Genomic DNA, 19,271 nt, shown 5'->3' on the forward strand with positions numbered 1-19,271 from the left:
TAATTTTAAAATCTATAAATGATGTAATCCCTACCTGAAAATAAAGTTTTTTGTATGAATTTGAGGATAGCATGTTATTATACTGGATCTGCAGCAGTCTCAATCATGTAAGATCTTGTTACGTAGTTAGTTTCGATGGCGCTTCAAGGGTGAAGATGCCATGAAAAACAAGAACTTTCCCTAGTGACGAAATCCCTGAATAATAATTATAAATCAGTGGTCTCTAGCGCAAGATATACCTCAACCCTTATTGAACTGACCGCTAAAACGCTATAGATACCCCTTTTAAATTTTTTTTATAATACGCTTTGCAACAGAGATTTCGAGTTTTGACCAACTTAAAATTAATCCTGACTTGGAATAATGCGCCTGTTTTGTGTGTGAACAACATCAATATTGTATAAGTTAAATTCTTTATTATAAATATAGTTTAATTTAATACATTTGTCATTAACAAATAGATCTAGGAATGTTCACAAATTCTTTTGGAGTAACAAAACTAAAAATAACATTGAATAACATAAATAAAAAATGCACACATATTAACAAAATTGATGAGAATAATTAAGGGACACAAATTGATGCTCGAAAATATTATTGCAATTTTATTTAATTCAAAATTAAAGGGGCCCTGAAAAAGCCAGGTTTGGCAATTCATACTTACAGTACTTTGATTAAGACCTATTCAAATTACTTATTTACATTGACGAAAACTGCACATAGAGTCGTAGCAATGTTCCTCCCTTACTTTTCATGCAAAAATTTTCATTGAAATATCAAGGAGAAAATATTGTTTCCCTTGTAATTAAATGAATATTAATTAATGTGTCCAATATTTGGTTGTTAAAATCACTTGAGTTCTCAAAATAAAAAATGAAATTAATTAACGGCAGAAATATAACACAATATTTTGATATAACAGTTTCTATAATCCTTTCTATCGTTTGTTCATTATGAAAAAATAATTATTAGCGGTGGGTTTAAGTTAAAAAAAAAAAATGGTAGGTAACACTATCTGCACAGGCCCTAAACATAAAGTGTGGATTTAATAAATGTAATTATTCAAGTAAAATTACTATGTCAACAAAATTGTAAATTATTTCTATTATTTGGTGAAAAGAAAAAATTTTTATTCCATTTTACGTAATGTTTGAAAAAATTACGCAGCCAATTACCTTTGATTAAAATAATCGATTTTTCTATGTAAAAAAAGTAGATATGATCTAAAATATTGTGAGTGAATCAACAATATTTTCTTTTCGTCAAATATAAAAAATACTGAATTTAAGAAAAGTTTCATTTGTTAAGTATAATACTGAAGGTATTCATCACGTAAAGGACATGGAATTGAAAATTGCTCTAAGGATATCCTAATAAAATGATTATATGCATAAAAACGATTAACTACATTATCAAAATAGAGAAAAATCATTAAACTTCCCAAATAATCAGTACTTCTATATTATGATATCAATTGAAGCAAGAAAATTACTATTGAAAATTAAATCAATACCATTCATTACATTGGCATATTTATGCCAATTATCCAAATAGGATTGAATCCATGTACAAAACATCAGATTAAATTTAAATCCGCTGAAGTTAGGGAACAACACAGCTGACTAAGAACAATTCGAATATATTACATTTACGAGAAAATTTACAGTAAGAGGTACTAAAAGATTAGAAATGTAGCAATTGCTATACAAGTAGTTCCAATTGTCCAATTTTTACTCTTTACCAACCTGAATTTGTACTAAAGTGCAACCACTCGATAGCCAAGACTATTTAACAAAACAACTAACAACTTGAAACTAAAGATCTTGCTATACACGTGTGCACTATCTTTTCTTGTTAATGAAGGCTTTTTTGTGCAGGCCTGGAGTATGAGACTGGGAAGAAGGTCGTTTTCTGTTACCTCCTTGCGAGCCATTACAACATGAGCACATCTTTTTGACACTACGTCTAGCCCCTCGACCGCTAGGTGAATCCAGGTCGTCTTCGTAGTGTAACTCTTCGCAACTTTCTTCTTCTCTCGCTAAATCAGTTTTTGATATGGAAACGCGCACAAATTTGAATTCCTCATCTTCATCACAACTAGAATTTTTGATCACAAATGACTTTGGGCTGTGTGCCATTTTTCCCAATTCACTACACATGGTGTCTTCTGAACTCGACACTTCCCCAGCTGTTGTCCAAGTTTCTACTTGTTTATGTCGATCTGTTTTTTTTCTATTGCTATATTTGAATTTATATTTATTCATGTGCGTTGGGTTATCATTGAATTCTGGGGATATTGGTGAGTGCAGGGTTACATCTGACATTGAAGCACAATTTTGTAGCAGAGTTGTATCCTCGCAAGATGATCCAGATTCATTGCTGGTACTGCTTTGGCCATTTGTTTGTCTAGATTGTTCATATTGTAACTCGGATTCAGTTTGATATTGCACGGAATCGAATAGAAAATCATTTCTTAAAGAACTGGAATTATCATCATCACTAAATAAAGTTATAATCTTATCTTTTATATCTGGATGGGAAGTCTTCTTTCCCATGTCTTGGGCAGTCTGGTCAAATGAAGGTGAATGATTGGTATCAAACAAAAGATCAGCTTCGGGGAAGAGATCACTTGTACTAGGTTCATCTACCCCTAAATCTTCGCATTCTTCTGACAAGGATTTCTGCAATCGAAGTTCACGATCTAAAGCAGCTTGTTTACGCTGAAGACATAATTGTTGAAGCTCCTTATCTCCTCTTATATTTGTTGCTATTTTCTTTATTTTATTGGGAAAGTAAACAGGTGCTGTTTGGAACGTTTTAACTTCTTCTTTTTGCTGAAATGAAAAAATAAATTATTGAATATATAACGAAATGTAGTCAGCAAACAGTAACAAAAAAACTATTTCAGTCTCTATGATGTAAAATAATACATCGAAGAAAAATAACTATAAATCTGAAAATACTACAAAAAATATATTTTTTTGAAAAACTATTTACTTCAAAATATATTCATCTAAATTTATTGTATACATACATGCTTATGAAAACAGAAAAAATCGACATAGAGCCATATCAGGGAATTACGGGTGTTGTTCATCAAGATGTCTTGAGTTTTTGAACCTAAATTCGTTAGGGGGGGGGGTCAAAATCCACGATTTTGCTTTCCACAAATTTAGTCTTTATCGCCGAAATATGCTGTGTTACGCTCCGACAATATTATTCATTTATTGTCTCGAATGCCAGCAATAATTCAAATGACGATAATCGAAAATACTGTTCAATATTACCTTGACTTTTGATCAATTTTACATGCTTCTTCCAGTTTCGCTCAAAGTGAAGCCGACATTTCGAAGTTTGTTGACTGAATATCTTTTAGACTCAAACGACAATTATGTCATTATCACTCAAACACACGTGTTTGATTAAGTGGATTCACCGTAAAAATTTAAAAATGAAGCACCGTGCATAAACTAAAAGTTAAAGGACACCTGTGAGTGAAGAGAATAATGCCATCAGCTTTGTAAATGATCGATTCTCGGTAAGAAGATTGTTAAAGCATATCTAATTATCCGCATATAATCACTAGGATTTTAGAAGTGAGCATGCACAACAGCCAAGGACAATACAAAGCAAAAAACAGGTATTTTTAAGCACTTACGCTTGGCGTATGCCCATGCAATTTACACTTGATAGGATGGTTAAGATACCTTTTCTCCATTATGTAGATAGCCCCCTTTCAAGTTCATTTCGTTAGTCACTGGGGTACTGTCTGAAGATTTTCTGTACCTTGGTGGTGTTTGAGACAACATTGGACCATTTGATGCACAAGTTGTTACTAATACTGATTGCATCCGTTTCACTGTTTTTGAAGGGTCATCTGTAAAAAGGCGAAAAGATCATCAATGATGAATAAACCATTGAAGCACTCATAGCAAGATACAAATAGAAGTTAAATGATTGGTAACCATTCTTTCTGAAAGCAAAATGCTTCCAACAAAAACAACTATCAAATTTTAGAGTGCATTTATATACCATCAAATAACTTAACCTAACCATTTATGCAAACCAAATGTCAAATAGATTGAATCAGTTTCATGTCATTTAAATGAAAATAAAATAAAAAAATGTAATCGTTAAAAACGCAAGCATTGAAATAATAATGAACTATTTGAATAAACTCTGTTATTGAAATATAGCATATTCAAGTTACAATAGTCAATTGAGGTACTATTCGTTATTTGATGCACCCTTATACAGTGATTAATATATTCTGGAATTTATTATTATTTGTATCATGCTTGTATCTCCCAACATTGAAAATGTATATACAAACCTTTAGTTTTTTCTGGGGAAATATTGAGTGTAATAATACTAGGTTGTGCAATTGTGTTGTTTTCATCCAATTCGTTTTTTGACTGGGAACTTTGAGAGATGACAGAAGTCGCTATTGGTGTTGCTATTGTTGACTTTTGATAAGTGTAAACCCTGCCAGAAGAATTGTTGGTTTGAATATCATTATCGTCCAATTTAATACTGTTTGCAGACTGTACATTGATGTGACCATCACTTTGCGGACTTGTCTCTGTAATATTCACCCCATCATTTCTTGGCTGCGCTATGGCAAGCAACAATTCCGTATTCACTCTATTATCAGGATCCTCAATTTTTTTAAGAGTCAAAGGTTGTCCAAGAGTGACTGCCGTTAAATTGTGCGCATTTTGCGGTAATATCACTTGGGACTGACCACTTACACCAGCCAAATTCTGAGAAGATAAACCCGATAAAGGCTGTAACGTGGAATACTTGACAGTTGGCCCTCCAGGCTTCCTATTCTGATTTAAAAAACTTTGAAAAAGCAGCATGTTTGGACCAGATCTGGCAGGAACTGTAGCTAGGATTTTACTCCCACCAGAAACCACAGCTATTTGCTGACCACCTTTAACCATCGACACTGGCATTATGTAATTTCCAGGGACTAGAACTGCCGTATTTTGGAGCTTGAGCGTTTCTCCAACACTAGAATCTGCAATAATCAAATTTCTTGTGGTCGGATTCGAGTTTGTTTCTGTTGTTATCAAAGGTCTGCTGGTACCATTGTTACTATCATTAGACTCGGTCGTTTGGTTTGGGGATTGATCGTCATCCTTCCCTGACAATTGCACAACACCACAGGAGCTATCCTCACTTCCCATCGTTCTTTGATCATCTAAATCAGATTCAGATATGGCGCCACCAGAAGTACTCGGTTTTTTCGAAGAAGAACTCTTTTTTCTTTTGGAATTGTGATTTGGGTTAGTAGGTGGATTGGAACGTCTTCTCGGAGCTGGTTTATTGTTCAAATCAGGAGAATTGCGGAGTTGTTCCGCATATTCTGCAAGAATATCGAATATTCTTTGAGTGGTATGCTCATCCTCTTGTGGCTTTTGTTGAGGTTTTGGTATTGGTGAAACTTTCGACGCATGGGGTGTTGCGTTCTTCAGACTTTTACCTACAAAAGAAAGAAATATTATCACAGTTGCAGTAACATGATTAGTATGGTAGACACACTGATTATTCTATTCTAAAAAAGTAACAGGAATTGGTTAATGGAATAAATAATGCATTGTGCCTCCAATTTATTGTTAGCCTTAAAAAAATTTCTAAAAAAAAAATCGATCGGTCATATCAGGGGAATACGGTGATAGTTCAGTGAGATGTTTTTTGTTGATGACTAGCGGACCCGACAGACGTTGTCCTGTACACACGTCTTTAATTTCATACTTTTTTTAATGAGCTGAAACAATCTGGACCGCTTTGATGAAAATTATTATTGAAAAGTTATTACTTTGTTAAATAAATAACAGCATCGTAAATGAAAACTTTAACTCATTTTAATGAAAGGTGAAAAAGCTTGCACTCAAAACATTTTATAACATATATATTTATTTTTTTTTAATTTACAAAAACTTAATTTATCGTAATGCCATTGGATGTACAATATTTTTAGTTAGTCCATGAGGAGTATAAACAAACAAACTCGATGGTTTTCCAACTCTGGAACACGCAACGTACAATTGGCCGTGAGAAAAACACGGATTTTCTATGTCTAAGCCACAAAATGTCATCGTTTGACATTCCAAAATCAACAACTCCTTATAAATAAGAAATTAATTGAAAAAACATTTTCCAGTTGACCAAACTGTAAATCTAAACCATTCTCGAATCTCCACGAACACACACAAAAAATTCCATCAAAATTGGTCCAGTCGTTTAGGAGGAGTTCAGTCACATACACACGCACACAAGAAATATATATATTAAGATAGGTAGAAATTTGATATTGGAGCAAAATCAATGACCTTTCTTTCCTCAAATCTAGTTATTATGACAAATCTACTTTGTGAAGTAATGTGCAGACATGATTTTTTTTGTAGTTCATTAGAACTCTGGAACTGGAAGGCAAAATAGACCATTAGGTCACAGTGAAACGAAACCTCCTTAATCGAATATAATCTAAACATGATTTTCGGCTTTGGCTCATTTGAAAGGCGCTTGTTGACTCAAATACATGTCTCATCACCATTTACAAGGCATTTTATCATTGTGTCTTCAGTAACCTTTAATTTTGGGCACTGGGCTATATATATATATAACTATCAATAAAAAATTCGATCTCTTGATTGTTGCCTTCGAAATTCATGGATCTTGTTTCCGAGCTGGGTATACGGTATACTTTGGTTTATTATTCATTCGTTATTTCAAATTGAAGACAGATTCTTTGTTCGATATTTCAATCCACGGTAAAAATTGCAAAACATACCCGACATGAACTTATAATATGGAACTCTGAGATAAGATGATGCTGAAAATCACAGCGATAACAAATTTTTCATCAATCCTTTTATAAGTAGGTTTTTTAAGTAATGAAATTCCAGTACTTTCTTGATAGAAGGTACCAAATAATTTTTCTACCAAACAGTCAAGAAATTAAGATCTTTTTAGGCGTGGTCCAGGGGCATGAAGTTTGGCCTCAATTAGTTCAGAGTTGGAGAATTTTAATGTTAAGTTATAATTCAGCCTAGAAAACTGAAGATGCCTACTGCAGAATTAGGCAAAACATCAGTTCAAAAACCAACTAGTCATGAATTTAGCAACCTTAAGCAGTTAACTATCAAACACAGCCACTCACCTTTCGAAGAACTTTTAGAAGACACTTTCGGTAAAGTTGGCGTAGGAGCTGGAGTAACACAGGGGCTTGAGCTTCCTTGACTCGTCACGCTCAATGCCGGTGAGGCAGCTGGCTGAAGATTACAATAACTACTAACAACAACTACTGGAGACAACTGCGTGAACTTTTGACCCTGGTTAAGATATGTAACGCTGATACCTTGAGACGAATTTTCTGGCTCGCCCTGTGTAGAAGACTCTATAGGCGTCGTTCCTGTATTGCTCCTCTCCTTGATCTGTTTGTAAACCATATCAAACTCCCTTAGTTGCTCTAATGTCGTCGAGCTTAGGTTTGCCTGGGTGTTTGTACTTGTTCGGATCACATTTGTAGGTATTTGTATGACAGGCTTTACGATTCGTGCATTCTGTACAAGTGCCGGCCTAGCAACTGTGACCCTCTCCCCATTCTCATTATTTCCTTCATTTTCCACCTGTACTTCTGCACTCTTTTTCTGTAAAGCTGCAGTTAAAAGGGCACTCATCTTACTGTGGATTACGGTATCTTTAACTAAGGATATCTGATCTGGATTCGATGTAGCAATACGAAATACCTGACGACCGGGTGGTAACAAATTTATGGTCTGACCAACCGGTACCTGTCTTGTATATATCACACTACCCTGGATGGGTTGAATGTTCACTGTAGGGTTTTTTGGAGGAGTTGCCTTTTTGCTGTCTGTGGTACTGGAATTTTCGCCGGCACTCGATGAATCCGAGGTTTCCGTGTTGTTTGATTGATACACAGTTTTACCAAATGCTTGTTGAAACTTCGGCAATGTTGCCGATTTACAGATGAACTGGAGTATGGTCCCTGGAGCAGGCGCTGAAGTTGGTACTGTTGCAGTCTTAGCAGGCGCCTGTACATTTTTAACTATTGTTGAATTTGCAGCATTTGACTGTTCAGAACTGGGTTCTGATCTGGGTATGTTTGTTGCCTAGATAAAAAAAATGTATGAATAAGGGCATATATTTGTACTTTTTCAATACGGTTTTTCTATGTGAACTTAGATTTATCACCTGCTGTGCAAGTCTCAAGACTCTTACTACCACCACAAGATGTTCATATTTCAAGAATGTGAAAATGATGCAACTTGTTAATGAATGTCACGCCTACCCCATCAGAACACAGAATCAACTTAGAACCAACTACAGAAGAACTGTGAAATCACAAAATACGCCCATCTATAGGAGCATAATGACTTATAACTGTTCCTGTGACTGTGACTGACTCAAACAATCCAAAGAAGATGTGCCGTAATCTAAGAGAATACCTAGAACTTAATTAACCTCAATGTTTGTAATTATTTGTTTTTTTTCGATAGAAGTGATTTGTTAATTTAGATTTGTTATATGAGTTGAAGCCTTGGTACCAGTACACCTGTACTGATTTAAGGTCAAAAAAATGAAGATTATTATATTATTATGACCAAGTGATAGTGGCAATGAAGTAAATGCAGGCTATATGTTTAGAAAGCTCATAGAGAAATATCACAAATGGGAACATGAACATGGGAAAATAGAGTACCTCAAAATAGGAGATCAATCAGAAGACGCAGAACTGGAAATTCATAAACTTAAAAGGTGAAAAGATTTCAAATACCTAGGAACTATATTTTCGGAAGCAGGTACCACAAAACAAGACACCTATAACAGAACACAATAGGGAAAAAAGGCTATAAGCATATTGAACTCACTACTGTGGTCAAGTAAGATCAGATTTGAAACAAAAATGACTATCTATAATACTATTGTAGAACCAATTTTGACATATGGGGTGAGTGTTGGCAGTTCTCAAAGGATGACATAAGGAGAGTTGAAGTAGGAATCTTTCGAATTAATTTTCTAACATAAATTAAATTCTGCGTGATTATAGAAGAGTTATTTATGCCAACTTAGCAAAAAAATAATAATTTCGAGTTTATATGTCCTGTTTAATGAGATCCTCGAAATTACTTTTATTGCTATGTTGGCTTAACTTTTCTATTATTACGAGGAGTTTAATTTATGAAAAAAAAAATAACAAAATGGTTTTAGTTGCCTGTTGGCAGAATTCACAATAGTGAAAAGTTGAACCGGAGATGAAAATAGAAGTCCTTGAACATGTTCACATATATTTCAAAACTATGTGAAAAAAGTTCATGGAATTAGTAATTGAAATACAAAATATGCATAGGCCCCTTTGTATCTTAGTCATTGAAGTAATTCAATTACTAATTCCCTGAACTTTTTTCATATAATAGTTTTGAAATATCATCATGTTTAAGAACTTTCATTTCCACTTTTCCATTTAAATTTTTTCAAATGTGAATTCTGTCAACACACAGTTAAAACCATTTTGAGGTGAAAATAGAGGGTCGTTAAATTTTTTAAAAATGCATCACTTAGTATACATCAACTAACTAAAATAATATATACATATTCCTGGAACATACCTGTTCATTGGTTTGTGCAGAACTGGTGAGCATTTTCGAGACAACTTGATTGGAGGGCCTAATAATCTGATGGGAAACTATGTTTATTAAAGGTGTGGATCTAGTTTTAACACAATTGCTACTTTGGCCAGGCTTTATAACTTGCTGAGATAAAATGTTGATCAATGTGGAAGGCTGCGAAGTGGATGGTTTTACAGAACTACTAACAGATGTCACTGTTGATGTAACCATAGTTTCAGAGTTATCCGTTTGTTCACCTTGCGGCTTCTCAACTCTTGGCTGGCCTATCCTTTGAATATGGGGTGTAATTTGAGTACTTGTCTGGGCATTAACAGGAGCAGAGGCATTAGGTCTTCCTCCTGCCATCTGAACCACATTCACAACCATGTCCGTATTACTTGGCCTCATCAATTCTGTGTCATGTAAACCTGGTACTTTGGCTAGGACAGATTTGACATAGTTATCGTCCATGACAGAGAGACGTTCGAGAACTACTTTAGGGTTTTTAACCTCAAAATTTTTGTTTTTATCATTTTCTTTTGGAGATTCTTCAACTAACACTTTTGGAAGTTCATCATCATTAAATGAAGTTATTTCATTATCATTATCAAATTTGCTGCAAGTTCCCTCTTCGGTATTGTCTTTCTCATTTTTATATGAAGTATCAGTATGGTGTTCAGGTTTTAAATAATTTTTACATATATTATCAGGCAACCTGTTGAGTATAATTCTGACATCTTTTATTGAGATATCTTTCTTTGGTTTAATTTTGCTATCTATATCTAAACCAGTCTTGTCTAAAGCGTTTCCAGTCTTTGACTTTTTATTCTTTTTTGAAGAATATCCTTTTTTAGGTTTTTTTCCCATTTTCAGAGGTAAGTCAATTATATTATTGTTATTATATTTTTTAAGATAATGATCAACATTTTTAAATACTCCTTTAATAGTATCATAAAGTAAATTATTTCTAGATAATTCGATATAACACCTATTATACTGATCGTCTGATTCAACTTGACTATCAGAACCTGTTTCAGGACAAGATTCATATTTCGGTTCCTTTTTCAAGTAACATCTATTTTTTGACAATTCTTGTTCCTTATATTTATTTTCTTTAGACACCAATAGATTATTGTTCGGTTTATACTCATAATTAGATGTACTTGGTTCATTTTCATAATCCATATCTTCGGGTATAAACCTATCTTTATTCATATTTCGAAGTTTCATTTCCTCATATGAATCTATTGTATTTAAAACATGATGAAGGATGGGGTTTGTAGAAGTGAAGTAGTCATATTCAGAGTCTGAATTAATAAGGGTATCAGCATAATCATCAATTGTATTATCGATAGATATAATCGACTCATTATCTTTGTCCAACAAAAAGTCCATTTTAAGTTCTTCCACTGGTTTGGGTTTTTCTTCTAGTTTTCTCTTTTTGAAATAGCATTTCACATTAACTATGTCTCGTTTTGTTTCTTCTACTTCTATAAATTCAACTTTCACATATTTACTAGATGTTTCAATATTCGGTTCATCCAAGACTAAATCTTGGAATAAATTAGGAACTTCATTCAGAAGAGGCTCTTCAGTATGTACAGGAGTATCCAAAATATTTGATAAATTCGTTTCCTGCCCTTTTGTATCTCCAACATATTTTTCCTGATGATCGCTAATAATTGTTTCCTCAGGTATTCTTTGATAACAAATTTCCAAGGCTTGTGACCGTCCATCAAATATTTCTGACTGACTACATGACAAAACATCCTGATGGTCAGGAATAATAGCTTCCTCAAATTTCGTGTGATTTATTCCCAAGCTTTGTGAATCTCCATCATTTGTTTTAGACAAACTACATGATAAAAATTCTTGTTTGTTACAAAAAACAGTTTCCTCAGGTTTTGTTTGATCCATTTCAAATTCTCCATCCGTAAGACTGCATGATAAAATCTTCTGATGGTTACAAATATTACTTTCCACAGGTTTCGTTTGATTGAATCCTGTTATGTCTTGGAAGTCCCCATCATTTGTTTCTGAAAGACTACATGATAATTTCTGACGGTTACAAATAATACTTTCCTCAGGTAATGTTTGATTCATTTCAAAGCTTTGAGGAACTTCATCTTTCGTTTCTAGCAGACTGCAAGATGAAACTCCCTCATTACAAATTTTAGTTTCCTCAGGTTTTGCATTGTCGTTATCATCGTTTTTATGCATCCTCATCTCTTTCGAAAAGCTCTTCTCAACTATGCTAGGGCATATGTTTAGCTCCTCCACTTCCATTTGTTCCGTATTCATAGAGCATTCTTGAGATTTTGCAGTCGCATCTTCCATTTTGGTGAGTACAGGTTCTTTTCTGGACAACTCCACTACATTGCTCAATATCACTGAAGAAAGGTTTGAAAAATTGCAGCTTGCTTGATTCTGATGAGTTTCTGAACTGTTGGGTTTGCCAATGATCGCCTTTGAGGTCAGATTGTTGTCTATTGCCACTTGCCCCCCAACTTGCTGCAATGTGGCAACTTGTCCGTTTTTTGAAGTCGTATCATTAACTGGAGAAGCATTGGAATCTTTGAACATTGATTGAAGGGCCCTAGGCATACACGGAAGGGACACTGTCAAGCTATTCGATCGATTTGCATAAGTCTTCAGGTTAGGTCCAAAATTTGTAGTGGAAAGTAGAGGTTTCGTTGGAACAGTTGACTTTCTTTTCAGGTTAACAGCTTTTGGAAGATGATGTTTGATTGGTTTAATATTTTTAGTTGATACAGTAGATTTTACTGGATTTGTATATTCTTTTTGTAGAGATAAAATTGATGAATCTGAGTTTATATTACTGTGTTGAGAAGTGTGTAGTTTTATTGGTGCCAAATTCTGATTGGAGTACACTGATGTATTTTGGTGATCTTTGTGTTTGACAAGACCTAATGGTTCCATATTTATATTCTGTTGAGGAGGATGTAATTTTATTGGTATGAAGGGTTTTTCCATTCCTATACCATTCTTGGTAAGAGAAGAGAAAGGCAAATCTTGCCTTCCAGTATTAATTCCTATAATACTGTCAATAGGAGATGACGAAGTTGATTCTTGACTAAACGAACTTACCCCTACAATACTGCTAACAGGAAACTGATTAGAAATTGTGGATGCAGAAGGAAATGTTGTCAATTTTGATGAACTGGCTATGGCGGAATCTGCCAATTCGTTTTTCATAATTTTTTCAGGTACAGGAACCTCTGCATTTATTCGAGAACGTTTTAAATTCGGCCTGAACATCCTAAGACTTTTCAAAGTATTAGGATCGGACTTTTTCAGCCCAAGTGATAAAGAGTGTAACTCACTAGCACTATCACTACTCATACTGTAAAATCTAGAGTCTTGGGAACCTGTATCTTCACTGGCGTTACTTATTTGATCATCATCAAAATTATGATCCAAATAATGTTCATATCCTCTTTCAATGCCGGCATATTCATCTAATGGTTCTTTTTTGATGGTAGCAAAGATAGAATAATCAATATCCAAAAATTTCAGTTCAGTCACTACATTTTTAGTCCTTTCTGGATCATTCAAATACATTAAACATAGTCTCTGAAGATCTGGCCAATTTAAAAGCCAACTGAAGACTTGATATCTTGGACTTGACAAAAGAACTACTAAATCATCACATAGTTCTCGAGTTATCCCTAGTTTTTCTTCAGTTAATGCTTCATTTAATGCTATATTAGTATTTAATGGCACATTTAATTGTGGCTTGCACATATATTCGCCACATTCGTTACAAATCCAAGTAACATCATCAGTTGGAAGAACAGGGGGGTGTAGCTTACATTTCCACACTTGACCAGTATCTAAAACTTCAAATCCAGAAAGCTTTGCCAATTCTTCAATTCTCTGGATCCTCTCTAATGTAGGTTGTAGGCTGAAAGCTGTCATTATACATTCTCTACTGACATTGATGTCGCTCTTCAGAACATCACCTAGGTTTGTGAACCCCTTTGCAAGTTGATTTGTTGTTTCTATTATTTTTTCCTTATCATTATCTGTTTTTTGTCTCTCTAATAAATTCATATCTGTAGTTAAGGCTCTAATATAAAGTTCTATTATGAAAGCTTTCATTTTGGATTCAAACTGGAAAAGAAAATCGTCATATTAAAAAACTGAATCCATTAACCTTATAAATGGTTGAATGGCAAATAAAATGCAAACTCAAAATATTTAAAAAACATAGACACCAATCACAACATGTGAATATACAGATTAAAAATCACAGTACATGTGTTTGAAAAAAACTTTTACTTTTATTGAAGAATCCACTGATATATTTATACGCACCTGTTCTTGAAAAACTTCACAGAATATATAAATATGGGCAGCCGTCTCTGCAAGTCTTATAATACTTTTAACAGACGCAACAACATCTTGCAAAAAAGATTCCGTATTATTTAATGTAACATAGGCTGTGAGTAATTCCTTCAAAATGCCTCGTATTTCATCTATGGGTTTCAATATGGTACTTGATATATAAACTTGTGAAGCAAGAATGGCTATACGATGACAGTGTTTCCAAACCTTTGATATTTTAACTCTTTTTTTCGAAAATCGTTTTATGAGATTCAATCCTTCTTCTGCACTCAAACCTTTAAGCTGAAAAAGATAAATTTCAATCTAAATACATGTTCTAGAGAAATAATTAAATTGAATTTGACCAATTTTCAATAACAATATATTTTTTTATTTTTCTGGTTCCCACGAAAGGAGATATCCTGTAATTTTCAGAGAACATCATGAGAACCAAGGGAAAGAAGGTAGGAATTGGTGTTCTTTTTGAATTCTTATTTGATTCATATAAGAGTACTGCTGAAATATGAGTTTAAGAGTATATAACTTACCATGTCTAGAAGTGAATCATTTTCTTTGAATTTGTAGAGCAGGGCCACATATATGTCGAAAATGAACCAGACTTGTGTTTCTGTGGCATTTAGGTTAAAATTATCTGTTTGTGAAAGACGGTAGCATTTCATGAAAGCCTTCACTAAATTGAGTGCCAAATCCTCGCACTGAGATTCACACAACTTTTTCAAACGAACAGAAGTTAAATATGCTGTTTCGACACAAAAGAATTCGATTTCTGAAAACAATATATTATTGTTTACATTTGTTTTAATCTCAAGCTAATGTTGTAACAGTATCATCATGATAAGAACAATAAATTGTTAAATAAAACTTACCCTTGGGCCCAACTACTGCATTAGGAGTTCTGACCAAGTATTCCAAGATCGGATCACTCCATGGATTGTTGATAACATCAATAAGCTTTTGACATCTTGTATAAAAAGCATTATTGATCTTTGTTAATAGGTTTTGAGTAGATTTAACTTCTTTCAGAAGAGGTTCTTCATACTGACCTAAATTAAATTTTAAGTGAACCAGAAATATTTTCAAACCGATTGATTAGAAATCAGAAAATGTGAACATAAGCAATAAATTATCTATAAAATATCTCGACAAACCTTTGAATTTTTTCCATTCTCCAGTTAACACAATATTGAGAGTATGTAGTTTTGCCCAGTCTATTATTTGAACTATGTACTGGATCTCAGAGTTTTCAAATTTACACAGAGCTAGATTTTGCCATACTTCCACCACACTATCTGCTTTTTTCGTGAAGGATTCATTTTTATTGTTCAATATATATTCAAATTTCTGCAAAAAAAATCTTCAATATATGATGTTCAATTCAAAATAGAACTTTCAACTACATTTACAATAATTATGATACTGAACAAGCTCATTGAAGCAACAACTGCTAGCAAGATTTTCAATGGAACTTTATGAATACTATATACTAAAAGCTAGAGTGATTTCACCTTTTCATCTACTATTACACCATACCACCATTCAAGGTAAATACTAAACACCATTATTTTTTTAATGTTATGCTATTAGGAATCGATGTACAATATTAATATGAGTATTTGATAAGTAACGAATATAATGCGAAGCAAGGAAGTCCATGCAAGAAATCCAATAATTGAAATAAATGCAAATATCTTAAAATTTCCTCAACAAATAACTTGATGAAGGAAAATGAATTAAACAACCTAAACTAAGAACAGTTATGAAAAAACAATTGCCCAAAATGCATTCACAAATCTCTTAAGAATTTAAACTTCATCTCAGAACTGTAATACTGAAACGATTAGAAGATTACTAAAACATTCATTTCTCACATATATCCATAACACATTTTCTCAACATTTATGTGTAATAATATTTGCATGCATTTCAATTTAGTGGAAGTAGGTAATTGGTAAGAAACCAATGTTTTTGACAGCAACTCCTGATGTTTATATCACTCCATGAAATCACTCTGGCCCTAAAATAGAAAAGATAGCAAAAATATGATAGATACGTGCTTTAAAAGGCTTAAAAATGGATTTTCCAGCGTCTACATTATTCATCTCGATGAAATTATTTAAACAAACAAGTAGTCAGGATAAATCAGAATTGAGCTGCCGGTCTTATCAACTTGACATATATCCATTTGAATCACTTGAATACGAAATATTGGTGCAGTTTGAGCTCTCCTGAAGGAATCCAGGGAAATCCAATGATCATTAAAAGAGTAGACGAAATCTTCTATTTTCTCAGCACTATAAGAACATGGCGGCCATGCGAAAACCAAACTAAACACTTTTTCACAACAAACATGCGAGAAAAAAATGAACTAATGAAATATAGACACGAATATTGAGTGTTTCACCTTGTAGACATTAATGAAGTTTCTTTCTGGCTCATTGTTTACGTTCGTACTACACATAACTTTATCATCTCCCTGCGTCGCCATATTTACACCAATATCTTCAACATACGCAAATGTAGACTCGAGTACGCATGTACACACATCGAATTACTTCAAGGAGATAATTTGAAATTATTATATCTTTGTGCTCCATCAGTTAAAGTTGATAATAAGAAATAATGCATTTTAGCAATATGTTCAAACTTTTTATGAGAGTATCCATCACTCATTATCCTAAAGCTCTCATTTTGTGGGATGACTTATGTTTGAATTGCAAATCTGTCAATTTGACAGAATGGTAGATGCATAGAAAACCAATTAAAACCACGGAATGAGTAGAATTCACTTAATAAAAATAGAGAAATTTTCATCTTTCTTTGGTATTGGGCTCCTAATATTCTAGTTGAGTTTATGAATATAAACCTACGTGGAAAATTACGAAGTATAGGATCTTCAAGAGATAATGAATGTACAAAATAGTACCACTATAAAAAATTTAACATATTTATTATTAAATTTTAACTCCGCTTTATCAAACATTTTTTTTTTACCAAATGCCAAGGCTCACTCACTTGAGAGTAATTGCACAAAAATATACTATAACAAAATATATATTTAGATGTTGGAAGTACATAATAAATATTGATAACCATAATACCTTACAGTGTTCTATATTGAATAATATATGTAATATAAAATTCATTGATAATAATAAAATTCTAGGTAAAAATATTTATTGTGAAACTATTAATGCTGGTACATAGTATAAGTTTCCATCATGATGTTTAAGGAGGAATTATATTATATCAAATTGTTCACTGAAAAGAGATTTGTTTCACTTATATAATACCAATAATTAAAAAAAATAACCATATCCGAATAAGTTTAGTGTTTAGGCATTTATGCAATATTTGAAAATTTCAATTGTGCATTTCCCTTTGTCATAATTCCAATATCAGACTCAAGATACCTAAAAACTGGTGATACCTCATCTAATGAATTCTGAAAAAATACATGAATTAACTTTCTCAAGTAGATCTAATGAAATATTTACCATACCTTTTTAATTATTGGATGTATTTCCTTCCAACTGAAGGCTAGTAAGTTTGATTTATTATTCAAAGGAGAAAAATCCACAATGATTGGGTCATCAGGCAAAACCAGAATTACATCAAATATAACTGAAAAAAAAAATTATAGAACAACTGGTTTTTTAACATTTATTAAATACTCACAATTTGACCTTGGAAATTTATGTGCTATTTTACATTTGAAAAAGTTATGGAGATTATTCACAATTTGGGGTCCATCTTCTTTAAAATGAGGATAGTAGGTGGGCCAGTCTCTAGGCGAAATACCTAATAAAAATAGAAAAATACTTATCTGTTTTGAATAATCATAAAAATCAGAAGCTTTCATGTTATTTACCTCTTAATATATTATTTATTACAATGCATCTGAATTCTGATGCAGGATGTATATTGAGCCAAGGTCGAAGGACTATACAGAAGGGAATTCCTTTGTCAGTTTCCAAATCCCTTGTTATTCTATCAGACACAGAAAAAAAAAGCATCAGATCATCGATATTGGTAACTTTCAGACAATTTCCAAAACTGAATGCTTTTGCGTCCTATAATACTAAGGGGTAGTAAAATATATTTATAGTATAACGATTATAATAACATGATAACTCACTGAAGGAGAACGCCAGTTGTTTCTAACAAAAGCATTTTTATTCAGATCATTTAACGCATTCCGTATTGGAACCAAACATTGTTCAGAACATTCCTAAAATTAGATTAATATTAGCTGACAAAAAGGGTTGAAAATATATATATCTCACAATTTCTTCAGATTCTTCCCCATTATTGCAGTTCAATATTATGTTGAGTAATTCTTTATCCAACTTGATGATAATGCTTTTAATTGTTTCTTCTGAGAATAGCTGATACCATGAACTAATGGAAAAGTCTTTCCAATCTTGAAATTCCTAAAATATAAACACATTAACCTGTGCTATTGAAAAATTTATTTTGAAAACTTACCAGCATAGTCGGTAGTAAATATATGCAGCATATATAAAAGATACAGAATATATACAAACGATTTCATTTACAAGTTAGAACCTTGAAGTTTGAGGTTAGGTTAGCAATGACAGAACCCGAGAACGCCGAGATTCGAACCCTGTAGCTTGATTAGTATATTGTGAAACAAATGGCCCATCTATGAAATAACCTTGAAACTAACAGAAGAAATCTTTCTTCTGTTAGTTTCAAGGTTATTTCATAGATGGGCCATTTGTTTCACAATATACTAATCATGGTACAGGGTTCGAATCTCGGCGAGGTATGGAATTTTTCTTGACGAATTACACCGATATTAATAGTCATGGAATATTCCTGCAGGCATCTGTGACATTTGAAAGGAAACTACTTTCCTGCGCACAAAAGGCGTTTTGTTCAAAATGGGGAATAATTCAACTAAAATTTTGTGAATGAAATGCAACAGCTCGTTCAATACGACCATCTCGTTGTCCCAGTCTCGTTCTTTAGTCGTCTCTTTCCCTCTGGCCTCCTTGCCGCATATTATTTTTATAGATATAACTTTGCTCCGCAAAATCGTAAAGGGCTTCGATTTTTTGAGGCAGAAGTTAAGGGAAAGAATGACGGTAGGCATTAAAATTTCTCCCTGTCTACTACCCGGGAATATTCTCCCGTGAAATGGAAAATTTTTGATGTTTAAATAATGGTGGCAACCCATTAGTTATCGATAAGATTTTTGTTGAAAAATAATAATAATAATAAAATATAATATCGATATAAGAT

The 19,271-nt window shown here is 33.1% G+C and overlaps 2 protein-coding genes across 5 annotated transcripts; both read right to left on the reverse strand.

The window, feature by feature from the left end:
- Positions 1–394: 394 nt before the first annotated feature.
- On the reverse strand, positions 395–16,720 carry LOC123685731. 2 transcript variants are annotated; one of them, XM_045625566.1, is made up of 10 exons: positions 16,408–16,720; positions 15,155–15,347; positions 14,873–15,049; positions 14,534–14,772; positions 13,977–14,288; positions 9,639–13,772; positions 7,169–8,141; positions 4,334–5,488; positions 3,708–3,877; positions 395–2,834 (listed from the first exon to the last, which is right to left on the reverse strand). In XM_045625566.1, exons 1-10 carry the CDS (start codon positions 16,489–16,491, stop codon positions 1,842–1,844), a joined length of 8,430 nt encoding a protein of 2,809 aa, XP_045481522.1. In that variant the 5' UTR covers positions 16,492–16,720; the 3' UTR covers positions 395–1,841. The 2 variants fall into 2 exon arrangements, with proteins under 2 accessions (XP_045481522.1, XP_045481523.1); XM_045625567.1 differs by having other exon boundaries at positions 16,061–16,720.
- Positions 16,721–17,163: 443 nt separating this feature from the next.
- On the reverse strand, positions 17,164–18,645 carry LOC123685732 (cell division cycle protein 123 homolog). Of its 3 annotated transcripts, XM_045625568.1 has the most exons (6): positions 18,290–18,432; positions 18,142–18,234; positions 17,875–17,993; positions 17,682–17,804; positions 17,506–17,627; positions 17,164–17,448 (listed from the first exon to the last, which is right to left on the reverse strand). In XM_045625568.1, exons 2-6 carry the CDS (start codon positions 18,174–18,176, stop codon positions 17,347–17,349), a joined length of 501 nt encoding a protein of 166 aa, XP_045481524.1. In that variant the 5' UTR covers positions 18,177–18,234; positions 18,290–18,432; the 3' UTR covers positions 17,164–17,346. The 3 variants fall into 3 exon arrangements, with proteins under 3 accessions (XP_045481524.1, XP_045481525.1, XP_045481526.1); XM_045625569.1 differs by lacking the exon at positions 18,290–18,432 and having other exon boundaries at positions 17,875–18,084; XM_045625570.1 differs by lacking the exons at positions 17,164–17,448; positions 17,506–17,627; positions 17,682–17,804; positions 17,875–17,993 and adding exons at positions 18,036–18,084; positions 18,492–18,645 and having other exon boundaries at positions 18,290–18,436.
- Positions 18,646–19,271: the final 626 nt, after the last annotated feature.

This window comes from Harmonia axyridis, chromosome X (assembly GCF_914767665.1).
Source record: "Harmonia axyridis chromosome X, icHarAxyr1.1, whole genome shotgun sequence".
Classification (NCBI taxonomy): domain Eukaryota; kingdom Metazoa; phylum Arthropoda; class Insecta; order Coleoptera; family Coccinellidae; genus Harmonia; species Harmonia axyridis.

Excerpts from the sequence above, each read along its gene's own strand:
- LOC123685731 (XM_045625566.1), bottom strand. The coding sequence starts at position 16,491 with ATGGCGACGCAGGGAGATGATAAAGTTATGTGTAGTACGAACGTAAAC. Across the intron at positions 14,773-14,872 it reads TGCAGTAGTTGGGCCCAAGG|AAATCGAATTCTTTTGTGTC; the intron begins GTAAGTTTTATT and ends TATTGTTTTCAG. Across the intron at positions 5,489-7,168 it reads TTCTAAAAGTTCTTCGAAAG|GTAAAAGTCTGAAGAACGCA; the intron begins GTGAGTGGCTGT and ends TTTCTTTTGTAG.
- LOC123685732 (XM_045625568.1), bottom strand. The coding sequence starts at position 18,176 with ATGCTTTTGTTAGAAACAACTGGCGTTCTCCTTCA. Across the intron at positions 17,805-17,874 it reads AATAAATAATATATTAAGAG|GTATTTCGCCTAGAGACTGG; the intron begins GTAAATAACATG and ends TATTTTTATTAG. Across the intron at positions 17,628-17,681 it reads TAAATTTCCAAGGTCAAATT|TTATATTTGATGTAATTCTG; the intron begins GTGAGTATTTAA and ends TTTTTTTTTCAG.